The sequence below is a fragment of the Poromitra crassiceps genome (genome assembly GCF_964638095.1).
Source record: "Poromitra crassiceps genome assembly, chromosome: 3".
In the NCBI taxonomy this organism is placed as follows: Eukaryota; Metazoa; Chordata; class Actinopteri; order Beryciformes; family Melamphaidae; genus Poromitra; species Poromitra crassiceps.
Window position 1 is genome coordinate 49,137,269 of NC_139625.1, and position 26,608 is coordinate 49,163,876.

Sequence of the window (26,608 nt, forward strand, 5' to 3'; positions counted from 1 at the left end):
CAGAGAGACAGACTGACAGAGGCAGACAGACAGACAGAGAGACAGACAGAGAAGCAGAAAGAGACAGAGACAGGCAGAGAGACAGACAAACTTCTTCTTACTTTCTCCCACCCAGCTGAGTTCCAACTCAAACGACTTGTCCTTCACCTCGTCGTGAACTATGTAGATTCTGCAACACAGAGGAGAGTTCACAGGGAGCTTTCAGGTGTGTGTGTGATTGGGGGGGGGGGGTGTCAGCAATTACCGGATAACTGATACCCTGACCTGGATATTGCTTCTATGTTTATGTCTGAACTTTAAAGGATAAGGCTCCATTTCTGATTTTTCCTCCATTTTCTCCTCAATTGTACTTGCCAAATCCCCTAAAACTTGTTTTTAAATAATTTCTTACCATCAACAAATCCTATGAAAACAACAAACTAGAACGACCGCACCGCGGATATATGCCTCAGTTCATCCTTGAGAACAAGTGGACGTTTGAGGCAAAATGGAAGAAATTCCCTCAAGGCGTTCTTGAGGTATCGCGTTAACAAGCTTGAAAATGGCATTTGTGAGGTCACAGTGACCTTAATCTTTGTCCACCAAAATCTAATCAGTTCATTCTTGAGTCCAAATCGACGTCTGAGCCAAATTGGAAGAAATTCCGTCAAGGCGTTCCTGAGATATCACGTTAAAGAGCTTGGAAATCGGGTTTGTGAGGTTACAGTGACCTTGCACTTTGACCTTTAACCACCAAAATCTAATCAGTTCATCCTTGAGTCCTTCATCCTTGAACAGTCTCCCGGCCGCAGTGAGGGAATGTCCCACCTTCCCTACTTTTAAAGTCAAAATCAAGGAATGGCTCAAAACGACACAACAGTGCACCCATAACTAATAGCCTTCTCTTGGACATTTCATCTTTTTATAATTTTATTATCTTATCTGTTTGTGTGTATTGCCTTTGTTCCGTGTATGTATTGTTATCCCTTGTGTATGTATTTTTATCCCTTGTGCATTTTTATTATATTGCTTTTTTATTCCCGTTTTCTGTATTTATCTTGTAGTTTTTAGTTGTTTATGTCCCGAGGACTGCGGGTGAAAATTAGCTTCGGCTAACCCCGGCACTTTTATCGTTGTCCCGTATGGATGATTCTGTACGTGTATAACTGTCTTTTAATGTGCATTGTCCTGTCCAAATAAACAATAAAGTAAAGTAAAGTAAAGTAAAGAGTCCAAGTGGACGTTTGAGGAAAATTGGATGAAATTCTGTCAAGGCCCTGAGATATCGCGTTAATGAGCATGAAATGAGCGGTCGTGAAGTCACAGTGACCTTGAACTTTGACCACCAAAATCGAATCAGTTCATCCTTGAGTCCAAGTGGACGTTTGAGCCAAATTTGAATAAGTTCCGTCAAGCCGTTCCTGAGATATTGCATTAACAAACTTGGGAATGGTGTTTGTGAGGTCACAGTGACCTTGAACTTTGACCACCAAAATCTAATCAGTTCATCCTTGAGTCCAAGTCGACGTTTGAGGCAAATTTGATGATATTCCGTTAAGGCGTTCCTCAGATATCGCGTTAACGAACATCGGACGTACGGGCAACCCGAATCCATAATGCCTCCGGCCTGGCTATCACCCGCGGAGGCATAACAAGTCAACAAGTAGGTCCATGTAGCCAGTGCCATACAGCATGCTGCTGCTCTGTAGCATATTACATCACCACCATGCATGCCAGGCCCACCCACTTTTCATAGGATTTGTGATGGTAAGAAATGCATTAAAAAAACACCGGCCTTAGCCTAGTGTTTTCGATGCAGACACTTACATTTTGGCCACTTCCTTCACCAGCTCTCTGCACGTCATGTCCTTCATCTGAGGAAACAACAGAGACACATTCAGTCACACATCTTTACACCAAGAAGACAAGTCAAACCAGATTCACACTATAGACAGATCCCTCTATATTCAGACTATGGACTGGTCAGTGTTTCCTCTAGGATTTTTTCCAGCAGCGGTGGCAAAGGGTTTAGTTGTCAAAATAGAAAAAGGGCTCGTGACACAAAGTTTCTTTTTGCTCCCGTGGACAACACTGACGAAGATCCGTATCGGATCGAAACGGTTTGTCTCTGTCTATTAAATGTTGTCCACGGGAGCAAAAATAAACTTTGTGTCGCAAGCCCTTTTTTTGATTTTGATTTTCTGTGATACCGTGTGTCTCAGCACCAACAAGTGGATGTGCATAAGTTCTTTATCACAAAGGGTTTAGTTCTACCTGGGGCGTGCGCGTGTAGTACAGTGTGTGTAGTACAGTGGTTGGAGTGAATGATCAATATCTGGTCATTAAATATATCTAATAAAGTGACACTTGAATGCAAAACAAACTTGAGAACATGTTTATCTCCATAGTTACTTAAGAACGTTTTCTTAAGAAGAATGTTTATGTACATAATTTAATGTTACATAATTAAAATACTATACAAAACTCTTTTGGAGTGTTTCCCACAGGATTGAGAGAGATTGTGGTGGTTGGACCTCAAACCCTCCTCTTTTGTACATCTATATATCAATATACAATTGGTATGTGGACTTTCTCTGTTTGTTTGTTTGTTTGTTTGTTTCAAGTTCTGTGTTCGGCCACAGCCATGTGTCACGTTTACGTGCGATCGGGCTGAAACCTTCAGGGTGTACTGTGTAAAGGGCACCTTTGCAGGTGACCTGAGTGATGTCATAAGGACCCACACACAAGGAGGCATTGTGACAAGACTGATCAGTGATATCATAGGGGGGCACACACACACACACGTGAGATGCCTATCTTATTATATCTTCTTATAATAAGAGAAGTGTCCGTGTGAGTGAGTGAGCAGAATTTTGTCCGGCCGCGGCTGCGCTGTTTTAAGTGCGATGGGGCTGAAACTTTCAGGGCTTGTAAAGAGCACCCGTGTGGGTGACCTGACGGAACCAGGTTTTTTAATTAGGTGATTGCCCTGATTACCGCCATCAGTGATGTAATCCGTGATGATGTCATCAGTGACAGCGGCCGAGCTGCATAGAGCAGTGCATGAGCTGCAGGGCGGGCGAGGCCACAAGCCCGCACAGTCAGATTTGGCCTCAATTCCAAGATGGCTACCATTTCCCCGGGTCTAATGTACAAATGTGCTTATAACAATTGTGCACTCAAAGAAGCATGACATTTCTCACATAGTGATGTGAGTTCAAATCCGCCTTCTCTCCACATCTGACAATAAACCTTACGGTATTCACTCCCTATGTGAGAAATCTCATGCTTCTTTGAAAAAGTGCACAATTGTTATATACGGTAAGCACATTTGTACATTAGACCCGGGAAAACGGCAGCCATCTTGGAATTTTGGTCAAATCTGACTTCCCTCCACATCTGAAAATAAACCTTATGGTATTCCCTCACTATGTGTGAAATTTCACCTTTCTTTCAAAAAGTGCACAATTATTGTGCTTATCCGCTCTACTATTATCAGCCTCTAGAATCATCTGCCACTCAATGTGAAATTGCAGCCAGTGAGACTACGTTTGAGCAGGTAAAACCTAAAACAGACAGCGTTTTGAACAGGAAGTCGTAACACTGGGTCAAGTGGGCAGGGCTACATAAGGTGAAAAACATCAGAGTGACATGCACACCAAACAATTAGATTAGATTAGAACATCATGTTGTTCTTCTACAGGGCAGCCATTGAATCCATTATCCGCTATGGCATCACTACATGGTTTGGTAACCTGTCCGTCAAACTCAAATCACAACTTCAAAACCTAATTAAGAGGGCTGGTAAAATTATTGGTATGCAGCCCCCATCCTCTCTGCAAGAGATTTTCGAGGAGACAGCGAGGAAGCAGGGCCTTAAAATCACTTGCGACCCAAATCACAATCTAAACACGGAGTATGAGCTGCTGCCATCAGGCAGAAGGTACAGGTTACCAAACTGTAAACTGAACAGGTATACATTTTCTTTTGTTCCATTCTTAATCAAACTACTCAACAGTAAGAGATGATGCATTGCAGAGTATCTGTATGGTGCACAACACTCCAGTTTTTCCATATTCTCTAGGGCAGCGGTGCAATATTAACTTTTTCTTTCAAACTATTTGGGGGGATGGGTAATGTTTCTTTTTAAAGGGCTGGTGCAATATCACATAATCTTAGTCTATGTTTCTTTTTTTGATGTATAAGGATAGTGGCATTGAATGTTAAATGTAGTTTGATTGGACTGTGTATGTATGTGTATATGAGTCGATGTGTTGTGACGCCTCCTACTGTTGTTCTCTTGAATGCCCAAGACAAATTTCTCCTAAGGGAGAGAATAAAGGCTAATCTAATCTAATGCTATAAAAGCTGATATAAGGAATGCATATAGCGGAAACAGTGCTGGTTTTCACAGAATTGTGTTGCTAAGGAACAGTGTTTGGAACCTAGCTCATGTCCTGTCAATTATTGTACTAGCAAACACTGCAAAAGGAAGTTGCTCTACACTCAGGCTATATACAGGTCCCTCTACACTCAGGCTATAGACAGGTCCATCTACACTCAGGCTATGGACAGGTCCCTCTACACTCTATACACAGATGTAATAAAACGGTTTGTTACCTGCAGTTTCTCGATCTCTGTCTTGGCAGCCTGTTTTGCTTTTCCGATGGCACAGCCCCAGTAACCCTGCACACACAGTCTCTGTTAGGCCTCATACTGATAACACACTCGTGTAGAGTCTGTATGAACACTGATGCAGTGTGTGTGTGTGTGTGTGTGTGTGTGTGTGTGTCTAGTCTCTCAAGACGGATGCGTTGGCTCCCGCAATTCACAAATGCTCCCTCCTACCCGTCTGTACTTCAGGGTTGTCAAAGTTGGTCAAAAAATAAAGCAGATATCTGGTCAAAATAAGGCAGGATATCCGGTCAAAATAAGGCAGGATATCCGGTCAAAATACGGCAGGATATTATCCGGTCAAAATATAATAGGTGTCATCCAAGAGAACAAAACTGAAATCTTAGAGATTATCAATTTAAACTCCAAAATAAAAAAAATAAAAAAAATAAAAATCGCAAGTGACCCTAATAAATCTTCGGTAGTTTTAAAGCCCCAATCAGTAATTCTTTCACCTTAATATAACAGCTTTTTAGTCATTGAAGATGGTCCAGTGTATTCTAAGAGGGAGAATGTCACCTCTATTGGTCCCACACCGCCCTCCAAAGGCCTCTCGTGGCACTAAGCATTTTTGTGCCAGCGTCCCGGAGGCAGCCTGGAGGTAGCATGTGCGGCATGCGCTGTGTACAGCTGAAGCGCTGTGTTCAGTAAAACAAGGAAGTAACTTGTGCAGATTTGCTACGAAAATGACCTTTCATGTAACTATGGATTATTATTTAATTACCGGTATGTAGTGAGTACCAGATGTCACAACATGTACATAGAGCTTTCTGGCGCTTTGAACGGCGATATCGATACTGATGCTATTGCACCCAGAGGGCACAGTTTCTCCAATAGCAAAACTTAAAAAGTTGCTGAATGGGGCTTTATATTGTGTGGTGTAAAAGAAAACTACCGCACCACGGATATATGCCTCCGCCAACAAGTGAGCAGTCGACATCCATGTCTGTCCAGACTTTGACGTTTGAGCCAAATGTGAAGAAATTCTGTCAAGGTGTTTCTGAGATATGGCGTTACCGAGCTTGAGTGGAGGTTTGAGAAAAATTTTATGAAATTGAATCAAGGCGTACCTGAGACATCACGTTAGGAGACAGACTGGCCTGAGAGTAGGGGTGGGACAAAATATCGATACTCACGGTATCGCGATATTTCCACTTGCGATACGTTATCGATACACTGGCACCAAGTATCGATATGTTTATTAAAAAAATAATAATAAAAAAAAAATAATAATAATAATAATAAACAGGCTAAAATATTATGCTGTGTGTGGTAGTTCAAACATAGTTTCAAGTTGACGTTTATTTATGTTTGTAGTTGAAACAAAAACATAAATACTGTAGGCTACATGAATGGAAATGTTTGATCATTAATATCTACTTTTAGAAATTATATAGGTAGGTAGGTTATATAGGTTTTCTTGTTTTAATAATAATAATAAAAAAACTTAATGTGTAACTTTTCCTCCGTGGTATCGAAAATGGTATGAGTGAGTGAGTGAACTCTGAGAGAGTTCATGTCAATTCTGCTAATAAATACATAATACCTGCTTCTTGCCTTTTAGGGGTATTTTTTTCTCTTCAGTTACACAGGTATCGTGATGTATCGTCTTCCAATATATCGATTATCGCAGTATCGCTGTATCGTGATAATATCGTTATCGAGGGCCAAGTATCGTGACGATATCGTATCGTGAGCTACTCAGCGATTCCCACCCCTACCTGAGAGTCTAAAGTATGGCTGGTGTTTGTGAGGAGCGAGGTGAAGAGGCAGGTGAACTCACATATGAGATGCCAGAGGGATCCACCATGTAGAGCTGAGGACCGTCGTCTTTATCGTACGAGCCCAGGATGAAGCTAAGGACAGACAGTTAGTGATGGGACCATATGTTGAAATCCAATAAACAGTTTTAACTTGACAACATAAACATTCTAAATTGCCCCTAGCTTACTTCCTGTTACAGTATTTGCTAACACAATAGCTAACAGGAAATAAGATAGGTTTCAAATTAAGCAATAAGCCCCAAAAGGCCATGGTTTACAGTGATTTTACAACAGCTAACGGCTTGGACACACCAGAAGCATCTCTGAAGCAGTGCGTCACGCAAGCATCGAGCAGGAGTCTTGCCATTCACACCAGTTTTGCCCCGCGCTGGGCTGCACGCGGCCACCCGCGTCACACGTCAAAAATAGATATGACGCCGAAACTCTCGCTTCAGCGTGGCGAGGCACTGCGGCCAGTGTGATCGGTCTCCCGTGTTAAAAAGGACATCGAAATGAAACTAAATCAGCTTGCACACTGTAAGGGCTCCAGTGAGGTTTTTTATTGCACCGGTGGCAACGTTTCGAGCAAACTGCTCTCCCTCAGACAAAACGACAGAGTGAGACACGAGGCGTTGCTTCAGCGTCGGATACGCTTCTGGTGTGTTTGGGGTGTCGGGTGTAAACACCTCTTAGCCATTGTAAAATCACTTTAAACCACAGCCTCACACAATTATGTGAAAACCATCCAATAGAATACTGCAGGAATGAGCCCTATCGACTCGGATGTTAGCACTTCTGGTTCTCAAAGTCAATGGGATTTTTGTATGGGGATTTAGGTTTAACTAGTGCAGTGTCCGTTTTTCAGCCAAGGACCCCTTATAAGATCCTCTAGGGCAGGGGTCTCAAACTCACGGCCCGCGGGCCAGACACGGCCCCTAAAAGGATTTCATACGGCCCGCCACTTGATATCAAGTTATAGTGAAATCAGGCCCGCACCTCCACTCGTTGTAAAACACAGACTGCGCTGCCGAGGCGCGTGGACGAGGCGCTGCCTTCATTCAGACGAGTCGCATTTCACAGGGTTGCCAGATAAATGTACATAAATGTGCAGTTCCTTGGGCTGCATTTTGGCGGTTTTTAAACTCTTTGTGCTGGAAACAGTCAGCAGTATCTGGCAACACGGCTTCACACTCCAGGCCAGCGGGATCATCACTGCATGTAAAATCCACCTCATTAGCAGGTGATTCGGTTCACCCGAGTGAAAGAAAAACATTTGCATGAGTTTGAAGTCAATCGGATGAACGGTTCTCAAGATAAACCACTTTTTGTGTTGCCAGTAGGTTGCGCTGTGCCGAATTGCACAGAACTCGGCACTGCTCTGTCAGGTTCCCAGCAGCACACTCCCCAAGTTTGAATTCGATCAAATTAATTGCTATCGAGATAAACCGCTTGGGTTGCCAGTAGGTGGCGCTATGCCAAATTGCATTGAATTCAACTCCCTGCACTCCGTTGAGTCCCCCTAAGCGCACTCCCAGAGTTTGAAGTTTGAAGTCGATCAGATGAATGGCAATGGAGATAAAGCACTTTTTGTGTTGCCAGGAGGTGGCGCTATGCCAAATTGCACGGAATTCAGCTCCCTGCACTCCCTTGAGTCCCCCTAAGTGCACTCCTCGAGTTTGAGGTCGATCGGACGAACGGTTCTCAAGATAAACCACTTTGTGTGTGGCCAGTAGGTGGCGCTGTGCTGAATTGCACGAAAATCGGCACTGCACTGTGACGAGTTCCCATCAGCGCACTCCCCAAATTTCTTAAGATAAACCAAGTGTTTTGTTGCCAGTAGGTGGCGCTATGCCCATAGGGCACTGCACTGCACAATAGGGCACACTCCTAAAGTTTGAAGTCAATCCGACCAACGGTTCTCGATGCCATGCAGCAGATGATGCTCATCCATAAGCAGTGGTGGAAATGGCCAGGTTTTACTCTGGGAACCCTACTTACACAAGATGGGGGTTCCCGAAAGTGGCGCGGCCCTAGAGCCTAGTTCCTCATTGTGCGGCTCGTGAAACGCTGGCGGCTCTCGAAGCTTTAGTTGGCGGCTCTCGAAGCTTTAGTTGGCGGGCTAATATACTGTCAAAACCTGCTCAGACCGTCCCTCACTGCTGTGTAAAAAAACTGCGTGATTGCCAGGTTGCTGGCCCTCTGATGCACCAAATGGGGGTGGAAACTCACCATATATCTGGCAACACTGCATCAACAAAGTGACTGAAACAAAGCCTTGCAGAGGGAGTTTCATTTCAGCGTCTGTGTAAACAGGGGAAACCGAACACACCGGCCGCTCCACGCTTCCTTGAGTGAAGTGCTGCTTCTTAGATGCTTTTGGTGTGAACCAAGATGTAACACTTTTGAATCAGAAAACTATACAAAACGGTCTGGCTGATGGCTGATTTTTTCTCTGTTTAGCCTACTTTTCTAATCCAGAGGTCAGCTTCACACAGCACAGCCTATACAAGCAGTGACTGACTGAATGTAGTGTTTGTCTTTGCTAGCGCGTTTGCTAGCAGACTGATAGACCAGCGTCAGTTCACACGTAGCATTTCCGCTTTCCGCCTTCAAAATAAAAGCGTAAACTACTCTGTACTAAACTAATTCACTCAGAGCCTGCCTTCAGACAGGAAGCAACTCAATAAACTGCAGCAGATTCAAGACTAGAATTTATTCAGCACTTTGTGGCCGTATTGCTTTTTATGTAGTCTATTTGCTTTGACTCTGTATTGAAGCATTTGATTAAAAAAGTGCAAGATACAAGTCAGACCACACTTTAACGTAACGTTACAGAGAATGAACGAAAGAACACAGAAAAGCGAAAAAGAATGAAAGGTAGACTAAACTTGGCGAAGTGTTAAGACAGATTTTTACATTCCCAACAATGCCTATGTGTTAAGGTATCCCTGGTTGCATTTTCAGATGAGCTTATTGAAATATTTCCAGAGGAAGAGAAAGGTGCCTCTCGATGAGGCGGACAGCCAGGTAACGTTAGAGGCTCAACTTTAACGTGATGCCCAGACGTTTGTAGGAGGAAAAATGCCTTCTGGCAGGGCTCGACACTAACGTGGGGTCCTGCTGTCCTGTGGAGGGGGACGGGGAAGTGTTTGGGGCAGATAAACGTCATCTCATAAATAATTCAGGAAATTAATTTGCTACGGGGATTAGCGGAGTGGACATGGGTTGAGGAGACCCACATGTACCAGCCCTTGAAGCTCAGATGTATTCCGTAAAAATGCGGAGTGGAGTCACTCACCTGCAGCCAAACGGCCGCACGGCGCTGTACAGCGTGTAGGCGTGCACGTACATCGCCACTCTGTCTGAGAGATGCTGTGAGGACACAGAGAGAGAGAACACACAAACACACAGAATACACATCATAGAATACACATAAACACACACAGTCTGAGAGATGCTGTCAGGACTTTAAAGCCATTTCTAAACATGCAGTGAAATCCTGAACATTTCCAGACATTACTCAACAAATGCCCGGTATGAGCACGCTCCCGCGAGCATGGACCTTACACACCCACCCAAGTGCAAAGTCTGCGTTGCTGGCAGAGCGGGGCTAGTTTAGCAGCTCCCGGCTCATTTTCCGGAACGTGGAGTGGGCGCGCGGGTGGGGGTGAGAGAGAAAGCCAGCGAGACAAGATTATTATAGCCTATAAATAGTTGTTAACGCACAGCTCTACCACCCCAGAAAGCCAAATTGGTGAGTAAGCAAATGAAAGTCGAATCATTTATTTTCCTAATAGTGCTGTATTAGGTCATTGGGTGATAAAAGCCCGCTATTAACGTTCATGCATATTAATTAATCGTTTGCGCATATCTAATCGATTAATTAAACGAGCAAACTCACGGCCAGATGCATCGATCTCCTCATAGTGCCAAGTACTGCAAACTGCTTGAATTGTTTCTTTTCCTCACAGTCTACCTACCTGTCTTGTATCGTGAAAATGCAATGAGATAATAGTGTTGCATTATATATTGGAGACTCAGACATAACTTTTGTGGGGAGAAATTACTTGAATGCCACTTGTAAAATCGCCTTTTCCACCATTTAATTAGCTGATTGGCTGAAGGAGTTGTCTGTCAAGGCAACTACGCCCACCCATGCTCCCGCCCCTGCTAAACCCCCCCCCATGGCGTCGGGGCCAGACCGTCACGGAGAACCAAATGAAATGTGAGTTCACGTGACGGGCTGGTTTACCAGGCTACCATTTAATGTTATTGCGACCACTATTTTGACTGGTGGCTTTTGGGCGATGTAACAAGCGCTCACTTTTTGGCACATTGCCACCTCATGTTATCGCCTGAATAATGTGTTGAAGTTTTTTCATGGAATGGAGAATTGCTTTCTGAAATATCTCTCTGATGTAGTCTACAGTGAAAAATGTAATTAAAAGTCTGCCTCACATAAACACTGTGATTCCTGAATCCTGGCCTGCAGACTTTATGTGCAGCACCACTGTGCAGTCATGCCCTAAAGGGCTCATTATGCTTTCCGCATCAGCGAGGATGCGAGTGTCCGCACGGAAAAGTGGCGTCAAATCAGCAGACACGCCCCTCCGCAAGGCTCCGTGGGGACGGTTTTCGCCTGGCCGTGCGCACCCCGAATTTTGTAACTACGCGGACGCGGCTGGGCGGACAAAGTGGAGTTTTCAAGACTCGCGCTCAATTCCGCGAGCAGAAACCCGCACAGAGTATAAAAGCTCCACACGTTTCCTCGTCAGGATTCCGTGTCTCTCATTTCCGTGCGGGCGGCCAAAGCATCAAGCATAATCCAGGCTTTACGCTCCCCGCCCCCCCCACCCCCGCTCTACTCAGCCAAAAAACACTGACCTTTTCCTCATGTTTAGAAACAACAATCCCTCATGTCTGGAAGGGTAAGTCCAGTAAATACCCAGGCCTGATTTAACGGGTATAGTCCGGACTGTGACACCAACTCTGTTCTCACTGCACTGGCTCCCTGTCTCCTTCAGGGAGAAAGTACTACAAAGTACTGCTACTCACTTAAAAATGCATAAGCAGGCATGCCCCCCCCCCATACCTACAAGAACTGATCACCTCACAAACCTCCACCCGCACCCTCAGATCTGTCAACAACTTGCTCCTCCGGGTCCCCAGCACCAAGCTCCGCACCATGGGCGACCGTGCCTTCTGCGCGGCTGCACTGTGCCTCTGGAACAGCCTTCCAACCCACCTAAGAGCAGCAGACTCTCGACTCTTTCAAGACAGGCCTAAAAACCTTTTTATTTAGGAAGGCTTTCTTGTGAACTATTATCAGTTGTACTGTCTGTTGTTATGTTTTTAACTCTGTAGCACTCTTGAGATTCGCTGTGAATGAAAAGTGCGGTATAAATATTATTATTAGTGGCCGGGCCAGCGAAGCGGCAGGGCCACTTATTGTATTTGCCTGTATTGTTATTAGGAGTATTCTTCTCCCGGGAAGTTGGACTTCCCATGCATGAAAATAAACCAAACTTTGCACAAAGGTCCAGTCCCATGCCAAACTAAGTCGATGCGAATCAGGACTATTGGCGCCACAGCGACGTCTAAAGTTTCAAAATTGAAAATTCATAACAAATCAGGCATACGTGCTACGGCTTTGCAACTTTCACCGAAATGTGGGCCCAAATGAGGATAAACTTTTGTACACTGCACCCTATGGCCAATTATGAAGTCCAAAGACCGCAAAACTATTTAAACCCTACTCCCACAATAAGCAATGTTTCAGTCTATCTCTCTCTCTGCCCACTAGCTCCACTGTCCCTACTTTCTCTCTCCGCTTCTCTGTTCAACTGCCACGTACTTAACCTGCTGCAGCCTTGCTTCGGCCCCAGCCCTGTCACTAATGGCAGTGTTCTAAGCAGACTGGATTGCATGCAGCAGATTGGACTATAGCTAAAAGAGTTGAGACTTGACTTGGACTCTAGCTCAAAGACTTGAGACTTGCAAAAAAATGGCGTGAGCATCTCTGTCAGTGCCCGGCCACGACCCATTGCTGCGCAGCAGCTATAATAATAATAATTATTATTATTATTATTATGTGTGGAAATGGCTAAAGAGAGAGAGATAACACTGTGAACTAGGGCTGCACAATTAATCAAAAATGTACCGGTAATCGAAATCGCAATATGGTCTACTGCAATTTTCAAATGGCATGTGTGTTAAAATACCATTTTAAATTAAATATTGTGGTCCTGTAGATGTCCTGGCCTACACATCATATTCTACACTTAACTCATTCACCGCCAAAGACGTCTTTGACGTGTTATCAGAAATAGCCCTCCCCGCCAATGACGTGTTTGACGTGTTTTTGTTTTTATTACTGCAGCGCTTAGTTCAAACACTTCCCCAGCCTCTGACATAGTATCAGGTCCCTAGCATCTAAGACAACACGTGAACAAACACATACCGCAGCTGTTGTTTTGAAATTGAGCAAGAGGAAAAGCAGAAAACGGATAAACGCTTCTTTGTGCAGACAGGAGAAACGCCATTGAAACGCCGCTCGGCGCGCTGCACGAGCTGGAGTCGCCTTCCTCTGTGCCAGCCGGGAGAAAACGGGAGAAAGTAATCAAGAGATGTGTTTGATCATCGGAGGAATGAGGAAATGATCGATCAGTTTGCGAGGGCGGTGAGGACGTGTTGAATAGCCGAGGGGAAAACGGGAACGATCAAATAGCAGGGAGGATATGACAGGAAGACATGGACGAGGACGGGTGGACCAGAACAAAACAAAATAAACACACAAACAGCTAACAAGGCAGAAGCGGCAGTCACAGCAGCCTGCTGTCTGTTCTCAAGAGCTATTCAGTTGGTTCATGAAATCGCTGGGCTGCGTGCCCTCCAGTGTTGCTCCTGGCCAATCCCAGCGCCACAGGGCGTGGTTATTGCTTATCCTATGTGGGGTTAGAAATCTAAAAGGGGGATCGTGTGTGTGTGTGTGTGTGTGTCTGTCTGTCTGTCTGTCTGTCTGTCGGTGTGTCTGTCTGTCTGTCTGTCTGTCTGTCTGTCTGTGTGTCTGTCTGCACACTCACTCACACCGAGTAAACTGTATTGTTGAATGTAAAAAAAAAGCACTTCATGTGTATATATATATATATATATATTTATTTTTTTTGTCATTTGTGTCCTAACGAATAATATTTACATGTCTGATGTCAATACAGTTCAAAATAAAAGAATTGAGAGTGAGTTCTGCCTGAGATTGTGCCCTTTTACAAAAAATGCCTTTTATCCTGTTTATTTTCTCAGGGAGACCTTTTGGGTGAAAACAGGGTGTATATAAATGGCTATAAGTAGAGTACAGAACATGCTAAAAGCTCACTTTTTTTTCCTGGTGAACCCAGAGACGTACATCTTCATTTTGAGGTATTGCAAATCACTTTGGTGCTAATAGATAATTTACTGTGGGTCTTGAAAGATGACCAACAATTATGAAAATCTTTGGCCTGTGCTAAATATTGGCAGTCCTAAACTGGCCATGAATGAGTTAAAGGACAACTAGCCACAAGTTTCCTCCAACTTTCAATCACTGGGTCAGAGATCTTATGTATCATCTAACCCTAGAAAAAATCTGATACGCTACAAGGGGTTGTGCTCTCGACTTTTATACCATCTGGCAGCCAGTCCTGGACCAGGTAGAGAAAATGGACGCTTCAAGCATTTCAAATGTATAGGTTTACCCCCCCTCTCTCTCATATTTATTTTCATTAATCTGTTTTTGTTGTTGTTGTTGTTGTTGTTGTTGTTGTTGTTGTTGTTGTTGTTGTTGTTGTTGTTGTTGTTGTTGTTGTTGTTGTTGTTGTTGTTGTTGTTGTTGTTGTTGTTGTTGTTGTTGTTTTTTTCCCTTCTGTGTGTCTTTGTGTATTGATATACTGTGATGTATGACATGATGTATGTGGTGTAATAGGCTAGGGGTTCTCGTGGGATGGGTTTTTGTTTAAAAGTGTCAAGTGTATTTAAATCTGTATTTTGTATTTGTATGATATACAGAAAACGAATAAAAAAACTTTGAAAAAAAAAAAAAAAAAGGACAACTAGCCAAGAGATATCAAAGCTGGTGGGCTTTATGGAAAGAGCATGACTAACTATTATCAGGGGCGCTAAACAGTGTGGCTATGGCTAATCAACAGACCAGGTCATGACTCACCAACACATGAAATATCTTAAAAATGACCAAATATGCTGGAGGGGGCTTTAAGAAAACATCTTTGTTTGGTACAGATTTCAGCAAAGATCACACCATAATCATTTTAACACGTTGACTGCCACTGACGATTTTTTTTTTTTGACGGTGCTACGTGGATCAATGCCCCCCGCGTCTCCTATGGAGATATTGGAAGTATTGAATGTGTATAATCTATTTTACCGACCAGCTAGGTGGCGACGGTACCCTCCCGACAGAGAGAAAGTCAACCAAAAGCAGCCGCCTCCCGCGGCTGCTTCCTCCATTCTCAAGGAAATGGCTTGCCGATTTTACAGTCATCAGTCACCAGACTCGCCGCTCTCGGGCCGCGCCAGCAGCAGCACACGGGGGATTGCAAATTTGCATAAGCCTAGAGTCGCACGGGGCTTCATCGGGGCTCTCAAACCCAAGAGACGAGTGAGACCTATCCACACTCGCTGCCAGGGAGGGAGGCTGCTCAAACTCGCTGCCAGGGAGGGAGGCTGCTCGAACTCGCTGCAGCAGCAGCAGCAGCAGACCACTCGCTTGTGACAAACGCAGGCTGCAAGCCACTAGACACGCCCACGGAGGGAGGAGTTGAAGGAGAGGGCGTTCGGAACTACGGTATATTGTTTGGATGTCTGATCTCTCACTGATGCCAAAAATAAATGGTTAAAGTGACTGCTCTGCCTGTTTGATTGAATTTCACAAAACTGCGATTATCTCAGCTTTCACTCTCAGACAGCTGAAACCATGCTGTACTCAACGGCTAATATCTACATAACTACTAACTCTACAAACTAACTCTTTTAGACAGAGAAAGCACACATTCTATTAGTACTTTTCTGAACTTTGTGTTCACAAACTCCAAGCAGAAAAGAATCCTCGGCTCTTTTAAAATGAGCCAGAATCCTCAAAAAACGGCCTGGCAGAAGCTACCTACAGCAAAAAAAAAACGGCTGGCAGTCAATGTGTTAATATGTTTTTCAATGAAAATGAGAATATTGCTGTAATCTCTGATATCATAAATCACATCGCAATTGCAAAGACAGTCAACATCTTTTTGTGTTTCAATTTGTCAATAATTTACTTCCCATTTCTTTCGACAGACCTTGGCCAATTCTCAATCAAATACAGAGGTCCAATCATGTGGAACAGTCTTTCTGCTGCACTCCGTAGTCACTCCTCATTTCCACTTTAAAAAAAAAAACTTAAACAACTTCTCTTAACACATTCACTGCCAGCCGTTTTTTTTTTACTGTAGGTAGCTTCTGCCAGAGGGTTTTTTTGAGGATTCTGGCTCATTTTACAAGAGCCGAGGATTATTTTCTGCTTGGACTTTGTGAACACAAAGTTCACAAAAGTACTAATAGAATGTGTGCTTTCTCTGTCTAAAAGAGTTAGTTTGTAGAGTTAGTAGTTATGTAGATATTAGCCGTTGAGTACAGCATGGTTTCAGCGTCTGAGACTGAAAGCTGAGATAATCGCAGTTTTGTGAAATTCAATCAAACAGGCAGAACAGTCACTTTAACCATTTATTTTTGGCATCAGTGAGAGATCAGACATCTAAACAATATAGTTCTGAACGCCCTCTCCTTCAAACTCCTCCCTCCGTGGGCGTGTCTGGTGGCTTTCAGCAGCGTTTGTCACAAGCGAGTTTCTACTGCCTGTCTGAGCAGTGAGCAGCCTCCCTCCCTGGCGGCCCCCTCGTCGGCGAGTGTGGATGGGGCTCACTCGTTTCTTGGGTTTGAGAGCTTTGATGAAGCTTTGTGCGATTCTAGGCTTTATGCTGCGTGTTTCAAAGTGTGTTTTCCACCCAGTCTATTTTTGGAACCCCCCACCGTTGTGCGCCCGTGTGCACCAGCGTGAAAGCGTTTTCGCCTACAGTATGAGAATGAGGCTCGTTCGTTTCTGGGTTTTCGGTTGAGCTCAGCTGGAATGAAGCTGTGTGCGATTCTGCGCTTTCTGCTGGTGTTTCAAAGTGTGTTTCACCCATAATCTATTATGCAAATTTGCAATCCCCCACCGCCAGCTCCCAGCGCGATAATGCGCGAAAGCGTTTTCGCCAATCCATTTTACAGTATGAGAGAATGGTTTCCTCGCGCGTTCCCCTGCAGTTTTGGCTCGGCTTTTTCTAGTGTGGAGAGCACTGTCGCCACTTAGTGGGTCGGTGGAATGGGTTGTACACGTTCGGTGGCTCCAAAATTTTTTTTTTTTTTTTTAAGACGAGATATCTCGTCATTGGCAGTCAACCGTTGGATTTTGTAAGACGAGATATCTCGTCAATGGCAGTGAACGTGTTAAAAGAGCACAGTACCTGATTTCTTTACCCCTGTATCTTATTGATTGATTTCATTTGTTTACCCGCTGGTGCACCTGTTTGCTTTTTCTTTTCTTTTCCTTCTTTTATTATTTATTTTCTTCTTTTTTTCTTTTTCTGTATATATATATTTTTTTTTTACTTTTATATTGTTTTAAATATATTGTCCTGATTGTTGTTTTTTCATTATTAGTCTTTAATTTGGTTTTAAATAAGGTGAGACTCTATAAGCCCTTCCGGGTTTCTTTCCCTCACCTGCACAATTTCTTTGTATTAAGATACTTGTACTATCTGTTGTTATTCATTTTCTTTTCTTTGTGCAAATAAACAATAAACAATAAACAATAAACATAATCGCAATTATATTTTGTTTCCCAAAATCGTGCAGCCCTACTGAGAACACTGATCCAACACAAACCTTCTCTCTTCTTTGTATGTGTGTGTGTACCTTCAGTGGGATGTCGTGTCCATAGTTTGACCTGAAGTTTGATGCTTCCTCTCTGGCGACTTCCGAGAGCGAACGAGCATCAGCCAGCAGGCCAGCAACCGCCTAGAGAGAGAGGGGGAGAGAGAGAGGGAGAGAGGTTACTCTGCAGCCTGGAGGGAGAAAGAGAGAGAGGGAGTTTACTATGCAGCATGGAGAGAAAGAGAGAGAGAGACAGGTGACACTGCAGCCTGGAGAGACAGTTTACTATGCAGCCTGGGGAGAGAGATATATTTGATTTAAAAAAGCCCCTTTATTGAAAACTACCAAGGGTATAGACCTTATTCGATTGACGTCACTCACGTACGGGCACGCCCACCGCCGCCATATTGTTGACATAGCGCTGCAGCTTTAAGTGACAACCTATGTGAGAGCAGCATTTATAGGAAGCTAGCCGCCGTTAGCGTTACCTGTATCGTTCCAATTGTGTTTGGATGGTGACCTGTGTTAGGCATGGCTGTAGTAATGACAGCAATAAAGTCCCTGTGGTTTGTTTCTATCTCTGGCGTCCACAGACGTGAAGGGAGCGAGACGGAGTATACGTCGGCACACAGGAGATGTGTGGATAGTTGGGAGAGAGACAGGTGAAACTTTCTGACAGCTCCTCACAGCAAAGTCTGTTCACCTCGTTTTTTCTTTTGTTTATTATTACAGGCATTAACGGCAGCATACAAACAACAACTCTGGGGGTTTTATTGCTGTCATCACTATCGCTATTTTGTAGGGCTGTGCCGATTCACTTATCTCCCGATTCGATACTATCACGATACTTGGGTGCCGATTCGATATATATTGCGATTCTTAAAGTGTAACTAACCCCCAAAACACTTTTTTTCAGCTTTTAACCAATATATATGACTTTGGGGGTGATGTGTGAAGAATTCTGGTCAAAATTTCCACATTTGACACCAAACTGTTGCCATTTGACCATTTGTATCATTTTTCAGCAGCATATCTGGCATAAGCGCCCTCTAAAGGTCGAACACTGCTTTTTTTTTTTTTCTCAAATGAATGGGAGATTAGGGGCACACTGACGTCACAGTGCCCCCAAAGACTATGGGATTTCAAGATAATTACTCCCCTACCCCCCCTGTACCCTTTCGGCTCCTCAGAACTCCAAGCCTATTCCTATTGAAGTTTGCTCTTAAAATACTGAACCAAACGTCGTCAAAGTTGGCACATGTCTTAATTATAGTTAGTTTCCCGCTGAATGTGTCACTACTTTATTAATATCTTACCTGGATAAGCTCAAATGATGTTTATATTATCAGTCCGAGTTGTAAGCACTGTCTCCAGCCCAGGCAGGCGGGAGAGAGTCGTACTGTAAAACCTCATGGACGAGCCCCAAGCTCCGGGCGCGCGCGCAGCAGCAGCTGGGCTCTCTGTGCTCAGAGAGCACAGTCTGACATTTCCGCGGCTATCAGTCCGACTTGGAAGCACTTTCTCTCAGCCACAGTGGCCAACAGTGACCGGGCCTGCTTTGAACACTCTAATTTTTTCAAAGTAAACGCTTCGGACCCCGCGGGACACTCAGCTAAGAGCATCGATGGGGCGCCGAGAGGCAGGGACTGGGACAGACGGTAGGCAGACACACAGACAGAGCGACTGGCTCTGTCTGTGTGTGTGTGCTCCGAGGAGGAGAAGAGCTCTGCCCTGCTCTGCCCTGCTCTGCCTGCGCCCTGAGAGGAAAAATCATAGGTGCTGTAACTTTCAACAAGAATCACGAAAAGCCCCAAAACGCAAATTAAAAACGGATTTCATTGCGCGGTTTATCGCTAGTTGTACGAGGGAATGACGTGGAGAAATCTTGCATTGTGTTACCCCAGAGCGGGGGGTTTCTCCTATTGTGCGGTGTGCTGCTGTAACGAGCCCATGTCACTTTGCTCTCGTAACGTAATTTGACACGCTGCCATAGAGATACGGTACATGCAGAAAAATAATTAAATTTCTAATTCGCCACTGAATTACCAAATTGATATAACTTTCAACCATTTTCAGATTTTCTGTTTCCATACAAGCCACCAGCGTTGGCTAGTTGTTGATATTTATAAAGATATTGCCCCTCTCAAATAAATTATTTTTGAGGCAGTAGGCAAACTGTAATGGCGTCGATTTTCGAAAAAAAATCTTGACTTGAACACAGCCAAAGAGTCTAGTATAGACAAGAGTATATGTCATTTCTTGGTTTTTTCCATAGGTATTTTCAAATCACTGTTCTGATACATATCTGGGGGGTTAGTCCCCCTTTAAGTATTGAGATTCTACGATTATTGCGATTCGATATTACGATTTATTTATTTTTTTCTTTTCTTTTTTCAGTTTGTTTGCTTTTTTACACTAGTTCAGAACATGGGAAAAGTTGAATCATACACTAGAGACTGTATATTATATCATGAGTAGGGCTGGGCGATATAGTTAAAAAGTATATTGATATAACATCTTTCATATCAGTCTATATGGATAATTATTGATCATTTTAATTACCTGTTTTGGTGACCGCGCTGGGGACCGCGCGCCGGTGGTTCGGTGAGAAAAAGCCTTGCCTTGCTGAAAATGCGCTACATTTCTCCATATCAGTTTTATATACGCATCAAGACTCCGCCCAAGCAGAAGATATAAAGTCATAAGCTGTGTGCTCAATAGATGACACAATGAGTTATTCCTGTCCCAAAGTACAAGTAAAACCTTTCCAACAGTTCAACTTTGTCTCTGCTGACAGAAGCGAATTGAGCTGCGGATGCCATTCCGTAAAGTAACGTTGCAGACGTCCGTAATTTGTGAAATTAACGTTAATTTCCCGGTCGCTTACTAATAGATAGGACACATGTTAACACGTTACGTTAACACGAATTGAAACTCAACCACATCGAATTATTTGTAACGCCGGGTGAGATCAAACGAGTGGCGTCAGCGGAGGACCAAAATGCGAGACTCGATCATTAGCCAGGAATGGGTCTCGCGCTACTTTTGCATGCTAAAATAAAGTTGATAATGTACAATTTGATTCAAGGGGGGGGAACCCTTTCAGAGTACAACACAAACTGTCTATTTTCCTGCAACTCGACAGTGCTGCATCCAGGAGATGTCGGGACTCTGGCTATGGATCAAGGGATATGATTTGCTGTGTGTGAGTGGGGGCGGGTCATGGGGCGGGTGCACTCGGAGTTTGTCTGTTAAATGATTGGCTGTTTCCGTGTCACTTGTACTAACAAGGTACATGATTGGCTGTATGAGCCACGGAGCAGAGGGAAGCGCTCTATATGTGATTGATGAAAGTGGGAACATTTCATAACAGAAAAAATGAGATTATCGATTCTGGAATAAAAGATCAATTAAAAAAATCGTGACATTAAAAATCGCGATACTTAGGTGAATCGATTTTTTTCTCCCACCCCTAATATTTTGTAATGGAACAGAAACGACAATAAGGCCGTTACTATAGTTGTCAGCTGCAGGACGGTATGTCAACAATATGGCGCTGTCCGGGGTTAGCGAATAAGGTCTATTCAGACAAAAGGGGGGGAGATCACCGATAACCGATATGACGGCCGATATGGTAGTGTTTTTTTTTGTTTTTTGCTGGAATTAAAATATAGACCTTTTCTAAGTGGATTTTGCACCGATATGACTATGCAGGGGTAGGACATAACATTACTGTATGTGTTTGTGGGAGTGGGAGAAGTCTCCCGCTAGTGTTGATGTCCAGTGTGAGCGCAACTGAAGCACATAGCTAATTAATGTGGACGTTATCAAGGGACTCCCCCGATCAAGTGAGTGACAAACTATAGCTGGCTAAACTAGAGCTGTTCTGCAGTGTTGAAAGTATTGTAAACAATGCCAGAGCCCGCTCTGCTCGATCCAGGTTTTCTGCATTATATATTAATAAAAACTAGAACGGGCTAAATTTGCTGAAGCAAATTTGATTGTGCTTGCTCCCGCGTGACGCTCCGCCCCCCTTGCACCGCCCCTGCCTTAGACCCCACCCTCCCATCCAGTATCAATACAGCCCCAATCGGCAATGTGTAGCTAGAACGTGTTTAGGCCGTTGCAAGGGTGTATTAACTGGATGCTATTGTGTTTTTGGCTCATTATTATGCTGCTATAGCGCCCCCTAGAGGCTAAATGACACAATATTTGTCCTATAGGCTCACAGTACATCCGTCCACACCTGTACCAAGTTTGGTTAGCATCGGACGATCTTTGTGAAATAGGCCCCACCCACAGAACTTTGGAAGTCGATTATATCGCAACGGTGCGGAATTTCAAAAAAACGCAAAAGAAGTTTTGTGCGGGACAGTCCACACACGCTCTGTGATGTGGTTTGGTGAAGATCGGGCAAAATTTGAAGGAGAAATAGCGAAAAAACGCTTTTCGACGAAATTCAAAATGGCGGGAAATCTAGTTAGACGGAAATGGGCGGGGCCTATATCAGCAGATGCGGAATGACCCAAGGAATCCAGGGAAAAAATAATTTTGAATGTAGCCCTTACGGTTCAAAAGTTATGGACCAACACGTAAGGATGGCTGTTATAGCGCCCCCTAGAGGCGAAATGACAAAATATTTCTCCTATAGGCTCAGAGTACATCCGTCCACACCTGTACCAAGTTTGGTTAGCATCGGACGATCTTTGTGAAATAGGCCCCACCCACAGAACTTTGGAGGTCGATTATATCGCAACGGTGCGGAATTTCAAAAATACGCAAAATAAGTTTTGTGCGGGACAGTCCACACACGCTCTGTGATGTGGTTTGGTGAAGATCGGGCAAAATTTGAAGGAGAAATAGCGAAAAAACGCTTTTCGACAAAATTCAAAATGGCGGAAAATCTAGTTAGACGGAAATGGGCGGGGCCTATATCAGCAGATGCGGAATGACCCAAGGAATCCAGGGAAAAAATAATTTTGAATGTAGCCCTTACGGTTCAAAAGTTATGGACCAAAACGTAAGGACGGCTGTTATAGCGCCACCTTCTGGTCAAATAGTGGAATTTTCCCGCACAGAGTAAAAGGTGACTCTGTAAACCTACCTACAAAGTTTGGTAATAGCAGGTCATACGGTGTCTGAGCTAGAGCTAATTTAATGCCAACGATTTCGAAACCCCATTCAAGTGAATGGGAAAAAAAATCGTACGTTAACGCCAATATCGCGAAAAGCGGCGAACGAAACCCTTAGCAATCCAAATGCACACGATTCCTCAATGAGCCGCACGTTTTGATGTCTCCCATGTCTGTGTAGTGTGAAAACTGTAGGAGAAATGGCGAAGCAAACTTTTGACCAGAAGAAAACAGAATAATAAATAAACTAGAACGGGCTAAATTTGCTGAAGCAAATTTGATTGTGCTTGCTCCCCCGTGATGCTCCGCCCCCCTTGCACCGCCCCTGCCTTAGACCCCGCCCTCCCATCCACTATCAATACAGCCCCAATCGGCAATGTGTAGCTAGGACGTGTTTAGGCCGTTGCAAGGGTGTATTAACTGGATGGTATGGTGTGTTCGGCTCATCGGTATAGGGCATTCGTAGATCGGTGCTAGGGTGTACTAAGTAGTTGTGGGCGGGAAATGGGCGGGCCTTTGTGAGTACAAGCGGGAGGAGCCAAGGAAACCAGGGCAGAAAGAATTTTGATCGTAGAAGCTATGGTTCCAAACTTACAAACCAAAACGTAAAGAGGGCAGCTATAGCGCCACCGTGAGGTCAATTGGTATAATTTTTCAGGCCAGATTAGAAGAGTACTCTAAGAACCTATGTACCCAATTTGGGAACAGTCGCTCTTACAGTTTGTGAGATACAGCTACTGAATGCTGCTATAGCGCCCCCTATAGGCGAAATGACACAATTTTATTTTTATCAGCTCAGAGTACATATGTGCATACCTGGACCAAGTTTGGTTCGGATCGGACAATGTGGTCCAGAGTTATGGCGGTTTTTGTGAAGTAGGCCCCACCCACCCCCGCCCCCTACAGGCCAAATGACACTTTCTTTTCTGAAATCAGCTCAGAAGTGTCAAGTGTCAATACAAGAAGGAAGGCTGGCCATAATTCCAATGAATCAGCACTTCCTGCCGCCCTTCAAAATAAAACAATTTAGAAGGGACAGGTTCTGAATGCTGCTATAGCGCCCCCTAGAGGCGAAATGACAAAATATTTGTCCTATAGGCTCAGAGTACATCCGTCCACACCTGTACCAAGTTTGGTTAGCATCGGACGATCTTTGTGAAATAGGCCCCACCCACAGAACTTTGGAGGTCGATTATATCGCAACGGTGCGGAATTTCAAAAAAACGCAAAATAAGTTTTGTGCGGGACAGTCCACACACGCTCTGTGATGTGGTTTGGTGAAGATCGGGCAAAATTTGAAGGAGAAATAGCGAAAAAACGCTTTTCGACAAAATTCAAAATGGCGGAAAATCTAGGTAGACGGAAATGGGCGGGGCCTATATCAGCAGATGCGGAATGACCCAAGGAATCCAGGGAAAAAAGAATTTTGAATGTAGCCCTTACGGTTCAAAAGTTATGGACCAAAACGTAAGGACGGCTGTTATAGCGCCACCATCTGGTCAAATAGTGGAATTTTCCCGCACAGAGTAAAAGGTGACTCTGTAAACCTACCTACAAAGTTTGGTAATAGCAGGTCATACGGTGTCTGAGCTAGAGCTAATTTAATGCCAACGATTTCGAAACCCCATTCAAGTGAATGGGGAAAAAAATCGTACGTTAACGCCAATATCGCGAAAACCGGCAAACGAAACCCTTAGCAATCCAAATGCACACGATTCCTCAATGAGCCGCACGTTTTGATGTCTCCCATGTCTGTGTAGTGTGAAAACTGTAGGAGAAATGGTGAAGCAAACTTTTGGATAGAAGAAAAATAATAAAAATAATAATAAGTATGAGAGATTCTAAGATTGTGCTTGCCTATCTGCAAGCACAATAATAAATAAAATTAAGTATGAGAGATTCTAAGATTGTGCTTGCCTATCTGCAAGCACAATAATAAAAATAAATCATATCGGTGCATATAGAGACACTGCGTAACGCGTCATCATTCAGAAACCACGCCCAATGTCACGTGCATGGTTGCGTGTTGCACAAAAAGATTGTATATACGGAAGATGAACACTCCAACTTACTTCTTGACAGCTAGATCCCCATTTTTCTTCTCGCCAATTCTCAATGGCTTCCTTGTTTTGCTCAGGAGTTGTCTGCGCAGCCCACCACACAACAGCTTTTAGCTATGTTTAATTCAAGGAAAATGACGCTGGTGTGTGGAAATGAACGGAGCTTTCCCCCGTGATGGGCGTGGCCTATTTCATGCAGTGTCTCTATCAGCAAACATTTAAGCTGATACAGATTTATATGACGTTTAACGCCAAATGAGGGCAATATTGGTACCGATATATCGGTATGCAGATAAATCGATCGGGTTCTAGTGTGGACACAGCACAGTTCTGCTGCATTTTATAGTGTGTTACCATGCCGACGTGTCTGTCGATGTTGAAGATGCGTTTGTTGGAGCCTTCCTCGTACAGTTTGGACAGAACCAGCTTCTCCACCGCGAACACCACACCGTCCTTACAGCGGATCCCTATGGCCGTGCTGTGCACACACACGCACACACACACACACACACACACACACACACACACACACACACACACACACACACACACACACACACACACACATACTCTATTGTTAACTAGTTATCTGCTGTTACCTACGGCTAACTACTTGTCTATTGTTAACTAGTTGCCTGGTGTTAACTAGTTCTCGTATGTTAACTAGTTGACTAGTTGACTACTGTTAACTAGTTGTCTACTGTTAACTCGTGAAAAAGAGGCAGCCAGGCCAAACAGACAGAACTTGGAGAATCTGACCTGCTGTTCTCTACGGCCTTCATGGCATATTCCACCTGAAACACTCTGCCATCTGGAGAGAAGGTGGACGCTGACAAGTCATACTGAGAGAGAGTGAGAGGCAAACGGAGAGGGAGATAGAGAGAGATGGGGGAGCAAGCGAGACAGGGAGAGAGAGGGGGTGGGAGGAGAGTCAGTTATACAGAATGATAGGCCTTTGACAGGACAGGTTAATGGAACATTGGAGCTCCACATACATCTCTTTGTACTAGTATGGACAGAGCATCACTCCATACAAACTCCTTTAAACAACACATCTCTCTATATGGACAGAGCATCACTCCAAATAAACCCCTTTAAACAACTCATATGTATGGACCTATGGTATGGACAGAGCATCACTCCACAAACTCCGTAAACAACACATATCTCTGTATGGATAGAGCATCACCCCACACAAACTCATTTAAACAAGGACAGAGCATCACTCTACACAACAATGTCACTGACTTGTAACGTTAGCTAGCTATAAAGTATTACATACATCTGCCATGATCGACCTAACGTAGACCTCTGCTTCATTATACCTTCATACAGACACACGAGCTCATCTAAAAGCTGTGGAACGTTGCATTCTACTTTCAATTTCCTTTTAGTTAACTAGCGTTAGTTAGCTAGCTAGCTTAGCTCACTAACTAGCTAGCTAACTAACTAACTCAGCTCAACTTAGCTCAGCTAACTAACTAACTGTGTGGAGGAGTTTGTGTGGAGTGATGCTCTATCCATACAGGGATATGTGTTGTTTACGGAGTTTGTGATAGCTAGCTAGCTAACTTAGCTCAGCTAACTAGCCTGGCCTCACTGTGACTCAGCAGCAGGCTAACGTGCTAGCTAACAGCATGTTACAGTTCACAGCAGGCAGGCAGTCAGACGGGTCAGTAACAGACAGCTAAATTATTTGAAAATATAAAAGGTAAAATATCAAAGCAGCTCACCCCGGTGCCGATCGAACTCATTTTAAGAAACTATAAGAATCCTCTGCTCAGATCAGTCCGCTGTCAGCTGCAGCAGCGAGTGAGCCTGGGTGAAGGAGTCTGACCAAGGCGAGCTGAAACTGAGCCGCAGATTCGACACGCAGCAGTTTCACTAATCACCACACTCACTCTTTCACAGCTCACTATTGAATTGTTGTCAATAAAATAAAAAATCTTTCACAGCTCACTCACTCACTCACTCACTCACTCTATATTGTTAAACCTTAAGGAGTAATTTGACGAAAGTTGCGAATTGAAACAGAAAAACGAAGTTAACACCCGACTGTTCA

The 26,608-nt window shown here is 44.0% G+C and overlaps 1 protein-coding gene across 1 annotated transcript in view; it reads right to left on the reverse strand.

Moving 5' to 3' along the window:
* The window catches only part of psma3 (proteasome 20S subunit alpha 3), a 28,537-nt gene extending 2,153 nt beyond the window's left edge, over window positions 1-26,384 (reverse strand). The window contains exons 1-9 of the mRNA XM_083633709.1: window positions 26,280-26,384; window positions 25,306-25,388; window positions 24,901-25,024; window positions 17,397-17,498; window positions 9,715-9,788; window positions 6,437-6,509; window positions 4,600-4,665; window positions 1,807-1,853; window positions 102-169 (exon numbers count right to left, since the gene is read on the reverse strand). Of these exons, the coding sequence (XP_083489835.1) occupies window positions 102-169; window positions 1,807-1,853; window positions 4,600-4,665; window positions 6,437-6,509; window positions 9,715-9,788; window positions 17,397-17,498; window positions 24,901-25,024; window positions 25,306-25,388; window positions 26,280-26,300 (658 nt within the window). The 5' untranslated portion in view covers window positions 26,301-26,384. The remainder of the gene's footprint in view (window positions 1-101; window positions 170-1,806; window positions 1,854-4,599; window positions 4,666-6,436; window positions 6,510-9,714; window positions 9,789-17,396; window positions 17,499-24,900; window positions 25,025-25,305; window positions 25,389-26,279) is intronic.
* Between the last annotated feature and the right edge of the window lie 224 nt (window positions 26,385-26,608).